The sequence below is a fragment of the Periplaneta americana genome, chromosome 15 (assembly GCF_040183065.1).
Source record: "Periplaneta americana isolate PAMFEO1 chromosome 15, P.americana_PAMFEO1_priV1, whole genome shotgun sequence".
NCBI lineage: Eukaryota > Metazoa > Arthropoda > Insecta > Blattodea > Blattidae > Periplaneta > Periplaneta americana.
In genome coordinates this window covers 18,112,300-18,127,299 of record NC_091131.1, presented here as the reverse complement: position 1 = coordinate 18,127,299, position 15,000 = coordinate 18,112,300, and the positions used below count along the sequence as shown (strand labels likewise).

The following is a 15,000-nucleotide window of genomic DNA, read 5'->3' as shown; positions in this document are numbered from 1 at the left end:
TTATGTCAGGTGAAGAATACAATGCGTGCAGCTCTGCGTTGTGTAACCGTCTCCATTCTCCTGTAACTTCATCCCTCTTAGCCCCAAATATTTTCCTAATAACCTTATTCTCAAACACCCTTAACCTATGTTCCTCTCTCAAAGTGAGAGTCCAAGTTTCACAGCCATAAAGAAGAACGGTAATATAACTGTGTTATCAATTTCATATCATTCTATAGTTTCTTTAAATTGAAAAAAATATCTTACGATGAGTTGCAAGATTTAACGCGTTGCAAACATTTAATGCAATGTACTCCACTGTGTTTATTTACAGTACATTTTTGTTCCTTATTTTTATTGTGTACTCAGTTGGTAGAGCAGCTGGCTACCGACCGGAAGGTCCGGGGTTCGATCCCAGGTGGTGACAGGATTTTTTCTCGTTGCCAAACTTTCAGAATGGCCCCGAGGTTCACTCAGCCTCCTATAAAATTGAGTACCGGGTCTTTCCCGGGGGTAAAAGGCGGTCAGAGCGTGGTGCCGACCACACCACCTCATTCTAGTGCCGAGGTCATGGAAAGCATGGGGCTCTACCTCCATGCCCCCAAAGTGCCTTCATGGCATGTTACGGGGATACCTTTACCTTTTTACCTTTTACATTTTATTTGTCTTATAATATTATATAAATCGTATGTGCTTCTAATTGAATGATTGTTACATTTTTCACAGTGCTCCTTTTTCTGTACACTTTATTAAAATGTCTGTCTGTGATTTTATTATGTAAATCATATGCGTTTAGCGTAAGGCTTATATTTCAGAATTTAAATCAGATAAAGTTGTATGTTCAACTATGTAAGCAAGTTTTACCCTAGTTAAGTGTAAGAGGAGAGACTACGTCCTTAGCTCTGTCAGGTTAAATAGAACGATTATTATTATTATTATTATTATTATTATTATTATTATTATTATTATTATTATTATTATTATTACTATTACGTTTATATATTTTAACAGAAGTATAAGTTATAGTTCTGTAAACTTAAGCCATTTTTTTATTTCTATCTTAGACTATATTAATTTCATTTATACAGTATGTTTGTTTTAATTAACATTATCAGCAGTTAACCTTCTTTATTCCATTTCTTTATTAATATTATATCAATGATTTTAAACCTGTAAGACTATTATAACTTGGGTACGGATTTTTAGGTCGTTAAAATGTAATTTTAGGTGCTTAAAATAGTGTAGGAAATAGTCTCTTAAGAATTGAAAATAGGCTGTAACAAAAATAATGTTTTCTTTAGAAACATGTTCCAAATCATTAGGAATTCACTTCTAGAATTTAATAATTTCAAATGCTTATATACCGTTACCACCACTACTACTAAAAGTACAAGAACAACAAATATCTAACTAGTTATACATAAACTAAACAATTAAATGTTAAAAATAAGTTTTAGACATAAATTCAGTACACAAACAAGTCTAATATAATCCATTTTACCAAGCCTTGTCCGTTAATGTCCATAATTAGCTTTTCAATAAATTACTAATACTTTTTCTAAATTTGCAAATAAAAATCAATGCCGTCTGTCACTCAACACAAATCTGTATGTCGAAAATGAACGGTTCACGTCCACTGAAGTAACAGGTGCGTATTTCAATTTTGACACTAGTTGGACAGGAATGTTACATTGTAAATCCGTGTTCTTCCCTGCTAGGATATCTGAAGCAGTACGCAGGTTCTTCAGTCCTACATTTCTCTGCAGGACTTGCTCCAGTTTGTCCCGCACTTTATTTCCAACAGAACCAGAAACACATTTGGAATTTGAAATACAAATATTCGAAATAAGAATGGGTGCTTGGCCTATTAGAGATAAAACATACTTAATAGGTCAAAATAGGCATTGTCGTCAAAATAGGGATTTTTAGGTGCTATTAAAATACCAATTTTAGGCATAGTTTTATATGAAACGTGTACTTGCAAGCGTTTATGGACTTCTCTTTTAAGGATTAAAATAGGTTTTTACCTAAAATCCGACTCTAATTACAACATTTGTATTATTTGTTTTTATTGTAATGCTGTGGTGTACTATAATTGGCCAACGGCTGTTGACCAGCACATAAATATAAATAAATAAAATAACATTTTATTATTATTATTATTATTATTATTATTATTATTATTATTATTATTATTATTATTATTACATTTTTTCCTTAAAGGAATTGGAAAAAAATGCTTAAATATTCTAACAAACTTACCCGAGCATTCTGTATATAAAAGCTATTCAATATATCACTTTGTGGGATATCGCGCTTCATTAGTTTCGAAAATGTTTTTCTCAGAAAAAAATCTCTGCTCTTCAGATGTGACTCTTTCATTTGAATGTTAATGCATTCACTGCGCGTAATGTTCGCCAGCTGGTTCGAGCTGATGCTTCAGTTGGTTTTCCCCGCGAACATAAAGGCATTCGCTCTTGTACTCTGATGAATGCGAATGTCTTTGAAACGAAACCTTATTTGTGAACAGTCTTTCAGTATGTCAGAGCAATGGTTTCATGATTATTTCAGAAGTTTATGTGACAGTTATTCTGTGTATTATATTAATTCCCCTTGAGATTTGGCAATTATTGAAACTTCCAAATGAAACTTCCAAGTATTTTTTATCACTTTACTTACGACTTACAATAAGTAGCACAAATTCAGCGAGAAACAAAATAATAGTAAATGATAATTGCTTACAACAAATTTAAAACTTCAAATATTTAATTGTGAATTATCTTACATTAATTAAATAGATATAAAAACCAAAAACTCTCAAAATACATACAAATTTTAGGAATTCTGAACAATATTAAAACCCTGTCTTGTACAAAAATCTTCAAGGTTAAGAATAAATATACAAAATTTTGGCTCTATCAACCCTACTAAATTATTTATCATAGTAGTGAAATCTGGATGATGAAACAAAAATATTAAAAAGTCGAAGTGTGCTTGTATCGGGGACACAGCCGTGGGTTTTACGTGAACACGTCTGGCTTAAATCGACATCTACACCAGATCTTTCGTTTGGCACCAAAATCAACGTGCTACCACATCAGAGTCGCTAGATATAGTGCTCGAAAACTTCCTCTCGATCATCATACCATTGGCAAAGCATGCATCCAGAGAAACGTGCTTCTCTACTGCAAATATTGATATCTTAAAATGGACCATGGGGATCATGTGCTTTTTGTACAAGTGATGAATAGGCCTAAACATTAGAAAAACATGAAATCGTCAATAACACATTTTCTCAAAAAACCTGATTCATGCCCCTTTTCCGACCTACCTTTGAATTAATAAGTTACCATAGTTAAACACTTTAAAATTAGACTGTGTTGAATTGACTATTTTTGTTTTCATATTCCCTGCATTTATTAATCACACCCATTTATGTACGATTAATACATTTTTATTAACTATGGATAGTAGCTCAGACACTAACGTTTAACGACGAAAGAGTAGTGGAACGGAGAAAAATTCTCTCCGGCACCGGAATTTTAACCCGGGTTTTCAGCTCTACGTATTGATGCTTTATCCACTAAGCCACGCCGGATTCCCATTCCGGTGTGGGATCGAAGCCTCTCAGTTTTAAGTTCCACCTCTTGGGTTCCCTCTAGTGGCCGCCCTCTGCACTACGTCATAAATATATATGAACGTAGGACTGATGTCCACACATGTGCGGAGGTGCACTCGTTATGAATGACTGTTTAGCCGGGATCCGACGGAATAAGCACCGTCTTAAATCACAATTGATTTACTCACTTTATATACATTATTTAATGTACCGAAGTACATATGATGTTTCCATGCAGACATTCTGCGTCGTCGTATGATGAAAGAGTCCGGTGTGGCTTAGTGGATAAAGCATCAGCACGTAGAGCTGAAAACCCGGGCTCAAACCCCGGTGCCGGAGAGAATTTTTCTCCGTTCTATTACTCTTTCATCGTATGATGACGCAGAATATCTGTATGGAAATATCATATGTACTTCGGTACATTAATAGTACGCGAGTTTCTTAATTTTCATACGAGCGTCTTAATTACCATTATAGTCAAGTTTCATACGACTTTTTATGCTCGACCATATTTCTAACTTGAAATTATTCATAAGTATTCATGTTAATCTTATCTGACTGAGGAGCGGAACTGACCTTGTGCAATACCTCGTAAATTGTAAGATGTGCGCAGACGCGAAAGTATTGATTTTTCCCGAGAAACAGATGTCGACATTGACCTTGACATTGAAAAACGAGATGACAAATTGAATTTATTTGAATATTATTTACAATTAACGCTAATTATTATAGTAACAGAACTGACTTTATTTCAAATATAGGTGATTTATTGATTTATTGTTGTCTTTCGATTGCATATCCGAGAATAATGGATACTTGCGCTTTCATATTGCTACAATGGTATTTTCTGATTGGTGGAACACCTGAACTTTAATGAATAGGTGTACTTTAATGAGGTCCATTAAAGGGCTGCTACCAGGTGTATAAGTACTACATTTCGGCATGGTCGAGCATAAAATAATGTATACTAACGTTTAAGACTGGCATTCTCGAGGTCCAGGTTTTAAACCCATGGTCGGTCAATGTGACTGGGATTTTTCGTAGTTTCTCTCAGTCATAAAGGCAAATTTCGGATTGGAAATTCACATACCTTGATCCATCAACCCTTGATCCCCATTATCATAGATATTAAAACAAAATCCTCGGACCTCACCTCATCTCACTACATCTCGCCAAAATATTGTAAAAAATTGCACAAAATTGTAATAATTGTAGAAAATTACTAAATTGTAAAACTATAAAAATTTGTAAAAATTGTATTTGTAATATTGTAAAATTTGACTTGTTCCACATCTTAAAGCTTCATTGCTCATGTAAGATCTATGGAATAAAATAAATGAATGAATGAATGAATCTAAATCGGTTATATGAAGACAAAACATATAGAAACATACTCTACAGTAATCAACAGCCTACTGATGACAAAAGTTAGCTAAAAAATAATGTTTCTTTCACCGACGCATCTGTGCTGCGGACCCATAAGCCTAATCAGTAACCAAACAGGTGAAGCACGATGGTGTCAGGCCCAGTGACGAGGTTAAGAACACACGAAGACGCAAAGTTTTGAGCATATACACAATGCAATATACTAAGTTAATGTATGGCCAGACTACTGTGTTCGCAAGTCAAATATAACGGGATTAGCAATCCATTTAGCAGATGTAGAATACAAATAGTAATAGAGGTTGAAAAACAAACCTGAACTATGTGAACTTAGACAAATACTGAATATCACAATACACTCTTCCCCGAAGAAACGATGGACGGACTCTTGGTGGTAGAAAGCTTATGGTCTGTAGCGCGATTCACACGATGTCATTCGCCGGTTCGCCGTCGTAATATAAGGAATGAGACGTGACGCTTATATTCTGGTGTAGAGGATGACAATTTGACGTGAAATAAAAACAGGAAATAAGTTAGTAAAAATAAATACTGCAACTCAAGGTTACATAAATATAAATGAAATATAATAGGAAGATCAGTTTTCACAGCTAATCGCAAAACTAATCGAATTTAAGTATAATTACTAAGCTAATAATCACTTACTCACTTACTTACAGGCTTTTAAGGAACCCGGAGGTTCATTGCCGCCCTCACATAAGCCCGCCATTAGTCCCTATCCTAAGCAAGATTAATCCATTCTCTATCATCACATCCCACCTCCCTCAAATCCATCTTATTTTAAGGATTCGTAACTAGCTGTTTTTTACGGTGATGGGTTGTTAGCCCTTCGCCCAACCCCCAAGCTGGAGGAACACCCGTCATCGGCTGTCCGCGACTGCTCATTCAATATATTCACAGCTACCCTCCATATCTGGAGGCCGTCTCCTCGATTCGCAACCTGAGGACGCGCCATGTCGTGGTGATAGGGACCCACAATACATGGACTAAGCTGATAATATTTCCTAAAATGTCTATTTCTTCCTGCAACTGTTAAATGTGAAGAGTAAAGTTAAAAATCCGTTTAGAGTCGAATTATGACGAATAAATGACATTTTTTTACTGTTTATAAACGTCCATTTTGACTGTTAGCGCCTATTTTGCGATAAATACCTATTCGAGCGGCTGAAAATAATTGTTGTAACTTTTAAAATGTTATTTGCCTATTTGAGCGTCTAAAAATTATTTTCTTTTAATTCTATTTATTTATTTACTTATTTATTTGTTCACTTACTTATTTACTTACTTCCTTATTTACTTATTTATTTATTTATTCATTCATTTATTTATTTATTTATTTATTTATTCATTCATTCATCTATCTATCTATCTATCTATCTATCTATCTATCTATCTATCTATCTATCTATCTATCTATCTATCTATCTATCTATCTATCTATCTATCTATCTATCTATCTATCTATCTATCTATCTATCTATCTATCTATCTATCTATCTATCTATCTATCTATCTATCTATCTATCTATCTATCTATCTATCTATCTATCTATCTATCTATCTATCTATCTATCTATCTATCTATCTATCTATCTATCTATCTATCTATCTATCTATCTATCTATCTATCTATCTATCTATCTATCTATCTATCTATCTATCTATCTATCTATCTATCTATCTATCTATCTATCTATCTATCTATCTATCTATCTATCTATCTATCTATCTATCTATCTATCTATCTATCTATCTATCTATCTATCTATCTATCTATCTATCTATCTATCTATCTATCTATCTATCTATCTATCTATCTATCTATCTATCTATCTATCTATCTATCTATCTATCTATCTATCTATCTATCTATCTATCTATCTATCTATCTATCTATCTATCTATCTATCTATCTATCTATCTATCTATCTATCTATCTATCTATCTATCTATCTATCTATCTATCTATCTATCTATCTATCTATCTATCTATCTATCTATCTATCTATCTATCTATCTATCTATCTATCTATCTATCTATCTATCTATCTATCTATCTATCTATCTATCTATCTATCTATCTATCTATCTATCTATCTATCTATCTATCTATCTATCTATCTATCTATCTATCTATCTATCTATCTATCTATCTATCTATCTATCTATCTATCTATCTATCTATCTATCTATCTATCTATCTATCTATCTATCTATCTATCTATCTATCTATCTATCTATCTATCTATCTATCTGCCTGCCTGCCTGCCTGTCTGTCTGTCTGTCTGTCTGTCTGTCTGTCTGTCTATCTATTCATTTATTCATTCTGTCTGTCTGTCTAGTTTTAGCTATAGCAAAAATGTATAACTATGATGAAGTGTCATTCACATAACACCATTTATTTTACGCAACAATTGAGGCATTCCCTGGAATAAGAGCTTAACGGCAGAATCTTGAATTCAAGAGGCACAGCATCAAACAGTTTAGATCTCGGATAACAGCATTGCGCAGAATGACTTTAAAATGTTTTTAGATGACACTGTTTTTGTTGGAGAGAATATTATTTCAGGAGGGAGATGAGTTAGTAAGGATTCAATATACTCGCATATTGGAAACGACGTTAACTTGTTATTTCAGAGAACTTCACATTTATTATCTCCACTATAGAAGAAGCACCGCACAACATTCTTGGGTGAATCTTCGATCCCATTGCACACAATACAGGGAGAAATAAACGAGCGTAGAATATTGAAAAATAACCTCAAAATTTTAACAAGATGTCTTCACTGCGAAAGTTATACCTACCCAACCCGTCCCAAACACCTTCTTTTCTTATATACCCAACAGACGACTTTTTCAGATATTTTACACGAAATCATCATGTAACTCAGTGGTACCACCATTGCACTACTTGGGAAAGCACTTCTTTTTCGGTGTAGGGTAAATCTGTTTGTGTACTTATCTACCAAAAAAGCGTATATGCGAGGCATACTCAGTTGCGCACTAATGGGAGGGAGGGAAGGAGCTAAGGAGGCTGAAGCTCCTCTCCCAAGTAAAAAGGTGGGGGAGGGGAAAAAAAGGGCTTTCTAATGTCATGACTTGTGTGTATTTTTTTAATTGGGTTATTTTATGTCGCTGTATCAACATCTCAAGTTATTTAGCATCTGAATGAAATGGTGTCCACACCTGTGGAGTAACGGTCAGCGCATCTGGCCGTGAAACCAGGCGGCCCGGGTTCGAATCCTGGTGGGGGCAAGTTATCTGGTTGAGGTTTTTTCCGGGGTTTTCCCTCAACCCGATACGAGCAAATGTGGGTAACTTTCGGTGCTGGACCCCGGATTCATTTCACCGTTATTATCACCTTCATTTCATTCAGACGCTAAATAACCTAAATGTTGATACAGGGTCGTAAAATAACCCAATAAAATAAATAAAAAATGAAGGTGATAATGCCGGTGATATGCGTCCGGGATCCAGCATCTATAGTTAGCATTTCGGTCCAAGGCTTTATAACATGATAATAGCTTCTTCATTTTAAAAAAATCAATGAAAAAATTGCTGTATAGAGAGAAAATTTAAAGTTCCATTATTATGATTACTTTTTACTCTGTTGTTTAATAAAATGTCTTAACATTATGTGGAATGCCCCCGGAGCACGAGTATGCCACTTACTCTTTGTGGTGGTACTAGTGTGTTTTATATAAAAAAGAAATATATATCTTTGTTCTGGTAATAAAGTATTATTATTATTATTATTATTATTATTATTATTATTATTATTATTATTATTATTATTATTATTATTACTTTTTTCTCGTATTGGATTGAGGGAAAACCCGCGGAAAATTCTCAACCATGTAGCTTGCTCCCACCAGGATTCGAACCCGGGCCACCTGGTTTCGCGGTCAGACGCACTAACAGTTACTCCATAGGTTTGGAGTGTGCATCTATTATTGTGGAAAATATGTGATTTTTTAACATTTACTTTGAAACAGGTCTTTGTGTGAATGGGCCTTTTGCAACACGCTTTTTTAATAACTCGAACTTCCGATTATGTTCGAGTTACTTTACGACGCTGTATCAACATCTAGATTATTTAGCGTCTGAATGAAATGAAGGTGATAATGCCGGTGAAATGAGTCCGGGGTCCAGCACCGAAAGTTACCCAGCATTTGCTCGTATTGGGTTGAGGGAAAACCCCGGAAACAAACCTCAACCAGGTAACTTGCTCCGACCGGGATTCGAACCCGGGCCACCTGGTTTCGCGGCCAGACGCGCTGATCGTTACTCCACAAGTGTGGACATTATGTTCGAGGTTCTGTAATTTTTATTCGGAACATGTCTGGTTGCTCCAACAATACCAATCAGTCAATCACACCTCAGTGACGTCGTCTATATTTCTCACACCATCCACACCTCACATAAGATTAGAGCTATATAGCTTTAATATTGCTATATGACACTGATTTCATTATAAATAGCCTCCCAAACTACATTTTTGAGTGCGCCACTAGGCATACCAAAAGCCTGGACAAACAAACCTAACCTGTCGCTAATCCTTGACCTTATGAATATTCACACATTTGCTTTTAAAATACACATAACTATGTGATAAGGTAATACCATCTCTCAGTTTTCATTTGACCACAAAATAACGCAACACAAATCAGATGTCAGTCCCAAGTGTGGTGCGAAGCGAGATCAAAGATTCATTAATTTCTTGAACCTGAACTTGTGAGTGTATTGGGAGTACTTCTAACACACGTAGCACAGTTTGTTGACACCTACACATTGTCACTGCATTATATGAACGTACAGCACAGATAAATTGTAATGAAAGAGAGCGCTGATTGGCCCCAGGGGCGTGACTTACCGGACCGACAAGCGTGGCGAGGACGAGGAGCACGGCGGTTGCGGCGCAGACCAGCCTCGGGTTCCAGCGCGACATGGATGCGACGTACCTGGAACACAGACCAGCACTGAGCTGACCCACTCACTGCCACGCCACCGGCCGGCCAGGCGCGCTCCGCTGTCTCTCCCCGCCGGGGTGGGACCCACAACAAGGTCGCGACCCCGATGTACCTCAAAATAGGCACCAACAACTCGCAGTTATTTTGCTAACCGGGCTGTTCTTCATTCCAAGAAAATTCCATATTGTTGAAGACCAATTTTGCTTTGATGGCCCACTAGATAAGGCTTTGAAGAAGGCTACAGCCTATTACATCCGGGGATAGTCAATTCCGTCCCATATGAAGTTTTGTACTTCAATTTCGTCCAAAAATTTTAGATCATGTATCAGTTTCGACCGAAGAATTTTTAGATCGTGCATCGGTTTCGTCCGAAGCTTTTTGGATCATATGTCAGTTCCGTTCAAAGAATTTTGGATCATGCGTCAGTTGTGCGTCCGAAGAATTTTTGGATAATGCATCATTTCTGTCCAAAGAAATGTTGAATCATGCGTTAGTTCCGTCCGAGGAAATTTTGGACCATGCGTAAGTTCCTCCCGAAGAATGTTTGGATCTTGCATCATTTCCGTCCAAAGAAATTTTGAATCATGCGTCAGTTCCGACCGAAGACATTTTGGATCTTGTGTCAGTTCCGTCTGAAGAATTCTTTGATCATGCGTCAGTTCCTTTCAAAGAATTTTTGTATCGTGCGTCAGTTGCGTCCAAAGAGTTTTTGGATTATGCGTCAGTTCCGTCCGAAGAATTTTTGGACCATGGTCAGTTCCGTCCGAAGGATTTTTGGATCATGCGTCAGTTCCGTTCGAAGAATTTTTGGATCATGCGTCAGTTCCGTCCGAAGAATTTTTGGATTATGTGTCAGTTCCTTTCAAAGAATTTTTGTATCGTGCGTCAGTTGCGTCCGAAGAATTTTTGGATTATGGGTCAGTTCCATTCAAAGAATTTTTGGATCATGCGTCAGTTCCGTTCGAAGAATTTTTGGATTATGTGTCAGTTCCTTTCAAAGAATTTTTGTATCGTGCGTCAGTTGCGTCCGAAGAATTTTTGGATTATGGGTCAGTTCCATTCAAAGAATTTTTGGATCATGCGTCAGTTCCGTTCGAAGAATTTTTGGATCATGCGTCAGTTGCGCGCGAAGAATTTTTTGATCATGCCTCAGTTCTGTCCGAAGAATTTTTGGATCATGCTTCAGATCCGTCCGAAAGATTTTTTGATCATGTCTCAGTTTCGTCTGAAGGATTTTTGGGCCGCTATTCAATGTCATCCCAGCATCCTTCTCTTCAATACTACATTCCATTTTACAGATGAAGTATCTGTAACGTAATAAGTTTACTTGTTTTCATAAACGTTGCGTGCAAGTTAAAAATGTTGTTTGTGGCTTTTTTGCCTTAAATGTAGTGGAGTTTAAAAGTTTCAGCTAACTTATAAAATTGAATGGTTTGTTTCCAAAACCTGCTATTTTGCTCAAAAGTGATTTTGATCCAATAACCTAATAAATATATTTCTTACACTCTGAATCTAATGGTAAAGTGTTTTTTGTTGCAAATTTCTGCTATTTGTCACTGAACATCATATTTCTATGTTTCTTGTCGAAACCTTCTATTTTATGTTTTTCAGATAAAAAAAAAGCTAACTTCTATATTAATTTAGAAATTTTTGGCAAACTATGAAGTAGGCCTATTCTAGTACATCAAAATAGAATGGTATAAAATATCTGTAAGATAAAAATAAACATATATTTTTCATTGGCTCGTATATTTTGCAACCAGTAATTTTTCTCCTTCCTGTAAAAATAACTGCAAGTGAAATAGGTTTTGAAAACAAAACGTTCATTCTTTAGGCAAAAACTTTTATGGTACAGTCTTGATAAAATTTAATGTATCAATCCGTCCAGAGTCGAAGTTGCAGAGATCCAACACATGTTAGGTAGGCCTACAATAAAAATAACTCTTTTAAATAAAGTCCGGAAAAAGAGAATATTAAAATTGAAACCTGTGTTGGTGTACGGCTGAGAAACCTGGACTCTGATAGCTAATCAGGAGAGAATAATTGAATCAACTGAAATGAGGCTTCTATAATCGTTAGCAGGATTAGATCATAAGAGGAACCAGGCAGCTTGACAGTATAGACCAGAATGGACCAACACCGTGTACCAAGAAGAATATGTAATAATTATCAACCCAAAAGAAAAAGAATCGTTGAAGAGATGGCGTGGTCAAACGTAAAATGGTTGATCTCGGAACAGGCAAATTGCCTAAACCGTGTACGAACTTGTTGATTGATGATTAGTCCGTCGTTGTTGAAACTCAACTATATTTTCATAACAAAAATTGAGACACCAACAAATGAGATTGCATAACCGATAGATGATACTACATTTCAGGCTGTATGAGCGTTGGGATATCTGAATAATATCTCACTCACGAAGAAATAATTATTTCTCCCTCCTTGCCTTTTAAAAGACAGAACCGAATCATTACGTAATTTTAAGCAGTGACGTAACCTATGCAGAATTTTGTAGAGGGGGTGGGTTCATTATTAAAATTGTTTAGAATTTACATTATCGGTATTTTAAATTTTGTGTATTATTATATTACCGGTTGTTCTGTATGATTGTGAAACTTGGACACACACTTTGAGAGAGGAACATAGGTTAAGGGTGATTGAGAATAAGGTGCTTAGGAAAATATTTGAGGGATGAAGTTACAGGATAATAGAGAAAGTTACACAACGCAGAACTGCACGCATTGTATTCTTCACCTGACATAATTAGGAACATTAAATCTAGAAGTATGAGATGGGCAGGACATGTAGCACGTATGGGCGAATCCAGAAATGCATATAGAGTGTTAGTTGGGAGGCCGGAGGGAAAAAGACCTTTGGGGAGGCCGAGACGTAGATGGGAAGATAATATTAAAATGGATTTGAGGGAAGTGGGATATGATGGTAGAGAATGGATTAATCTTGCTCAGGATAGGGATCAATGGCGTGCTTATGTGAGGGCGGCAATGAACCTCCGGGTTCCTTAAAAGCCAATTGTAAGTAAGTGAGAGGGATGAAGTTACAGGAGAATGGAGAAAGTTACACAACGCAGAACTGCACGCATTGTATTCTTCACCTGACATAATTAGGAACATTAAATCTAGAAGTATGAGATGGGCAGGACATGTAGCACGTATGGGCGAATCCAGAAATGCATATAGAGTGTTAGTTGGGAGGCCGGAGGCAAAAAGACCTTTGGGGAGGCCGAGACGTAGATGGGAAGATAATATTAAAATGGATTTGAGGGAAGTGGGATATGATGGTAGAGAATGGATTAATCTTGCTCAGGATAGGGATCAATGGCGTGCTTATGTGAGGGCGGCAATGAACCTCCGGGTTCCTTAAAAGCCAATTGTAAGTAAGTGAGAGGGATGAAGTTACAGGAGAATGGAGAAAGTTACACAACGCATTATTGCACGCATTGTATTCTTCACCTGACATAATTAGGAACATTAAATCCAAATTTTAGTTCCTATTTATTTTAGTTCCTATTTTATTTTACTTATTTATTTTTATTATTATTATTTTTTATTTTAATATTATATCTGAACTGCGACCGAGCACGAGCGCTGCTCATTCGGTCTCAAATTTTGTTAATACTACTCTATCTTCTTTTTATATTGCTTGTATTATTTTATTTGTATTTCTCTTTGTTTGTTTTGTAATTATATTTCTTTATTCTGTATATTTGAAATAAATAAAAAAAAATTGAAAAAGACGTTTGAGATGGGCAGGGCATGTAGCACATATGGGTGAAAAAGACCTTTGAGGAGGCCGAGACGTAGATGGGAGGATAATATTAAAATGGATTTGAGGGAGGTGGGATATGATGGTAGGGACTGGATTAATCTAGCTCAGAATAGGGATCTATGGCTGGCTTATGTGAGGGCGGCAATGAAATTCCGAGTTTCTTAAAAGTCATAAGTATATTATTAGATATTATTATTATTATTATTATTATTATTATTATTATTATTATTATTATTATTATGTTACGTTATATTTATTAATATTATACTATGTTCTAATAGAATATATTCACGAATATGCTTATAAAATCATTGAAACGTAATTTTTTCACAGCCAACCAATTTTTAACAAACAAGTTCAATTTCATATTTTGTGAGTTTCATTTTATTACAAGGTCGGTACTAGGCGATAGGTCTCTCCATAATAAAGAGAGTATTGTTACAATTCGAACGTGCGGGATTATGTTAAAGGAGAGATAGAAGGACTATGTCTTATGTTAATGTAGATTTTGTTACTCTGACAGTAAAAACTTAGAGAAGGAAAACGATTATGTTTAAAAAATATTCAAATCTAATTATGTAACTTTTTAACTTCAAGGGAGGATTCAAACCCGATAACCCCTCTTGTCTACACCCTGGTTTTACGTAAGATTCACATTCATTCATTTATAGTGTTCTGCCCAAGGGCAAGTCTTTCACTGCAAACCCAGCATTCTCCAGTTTTTCGTATTTTCTGCCTTTCTCTTCGTCTCATATGATCCACATATCTTAATGTCGTCTATCATCTGATATCTTCTTCCCCGAACTCTTCTCGCGTTCACCATTCCTTGTATGTCTTTATAAACCTTTATAAAATTGTTACTATTAAGATGAACAGAATAAAAGACACTATTAAGACTCGAATGAAACGATTCCCACCATTTTTAGTTCTCACTGTAGGTGCTGCAAACTCTGCTCATATTGTTGGAGGAAAGGTAACTTATTCCAGGAGGACCAATAGCATTATGATGGGCTGAAAATCTGATGCTCTACACCAGGCATGTCAATTGATGCCCACACGAGCAAGCGCGCGCTTTAGAGCCCAGGAGAGCCTGAGCGCTTTACAGCGGAAAGGAAAGAGACAGACGAAAGAAGTAGTATATGCCGCTTGGTCGAGCTATATTCAGGGATGGCTAGCACTGATGCAATAGATAAAGGGAAGAGAATTTATTAAAACTGTATCCATGTTCATTTTTAGATTTGCCTG

At 35.9% G+C, this 15,000-nt stretch overlaps 1 protein-coding gene across 1 annotated transcript in view; it reads right to left on the bottom strand.

Annotated features, from left to right (window-relative positions):
- Positions 1-15,000, bottom strand: part of LOC138714692 (trypsin-1-like) — a 77,316-nt gene that overhangs the window by 53,706 nt on the left and 8,610 nt on the right. The window contains exon 2 of the mRNA XM_069846755.1: positions 9,873-9,960. Coding sequence (XP_069702856.1) covers positions 9,873-9,947 — 75 coding nt within the window. The 5' untranslated portion in view covers positions 9,948-9,960. The remainder of the gene's footprint in view (positions 1-9,872; positions 9,961-15,000) is intronic.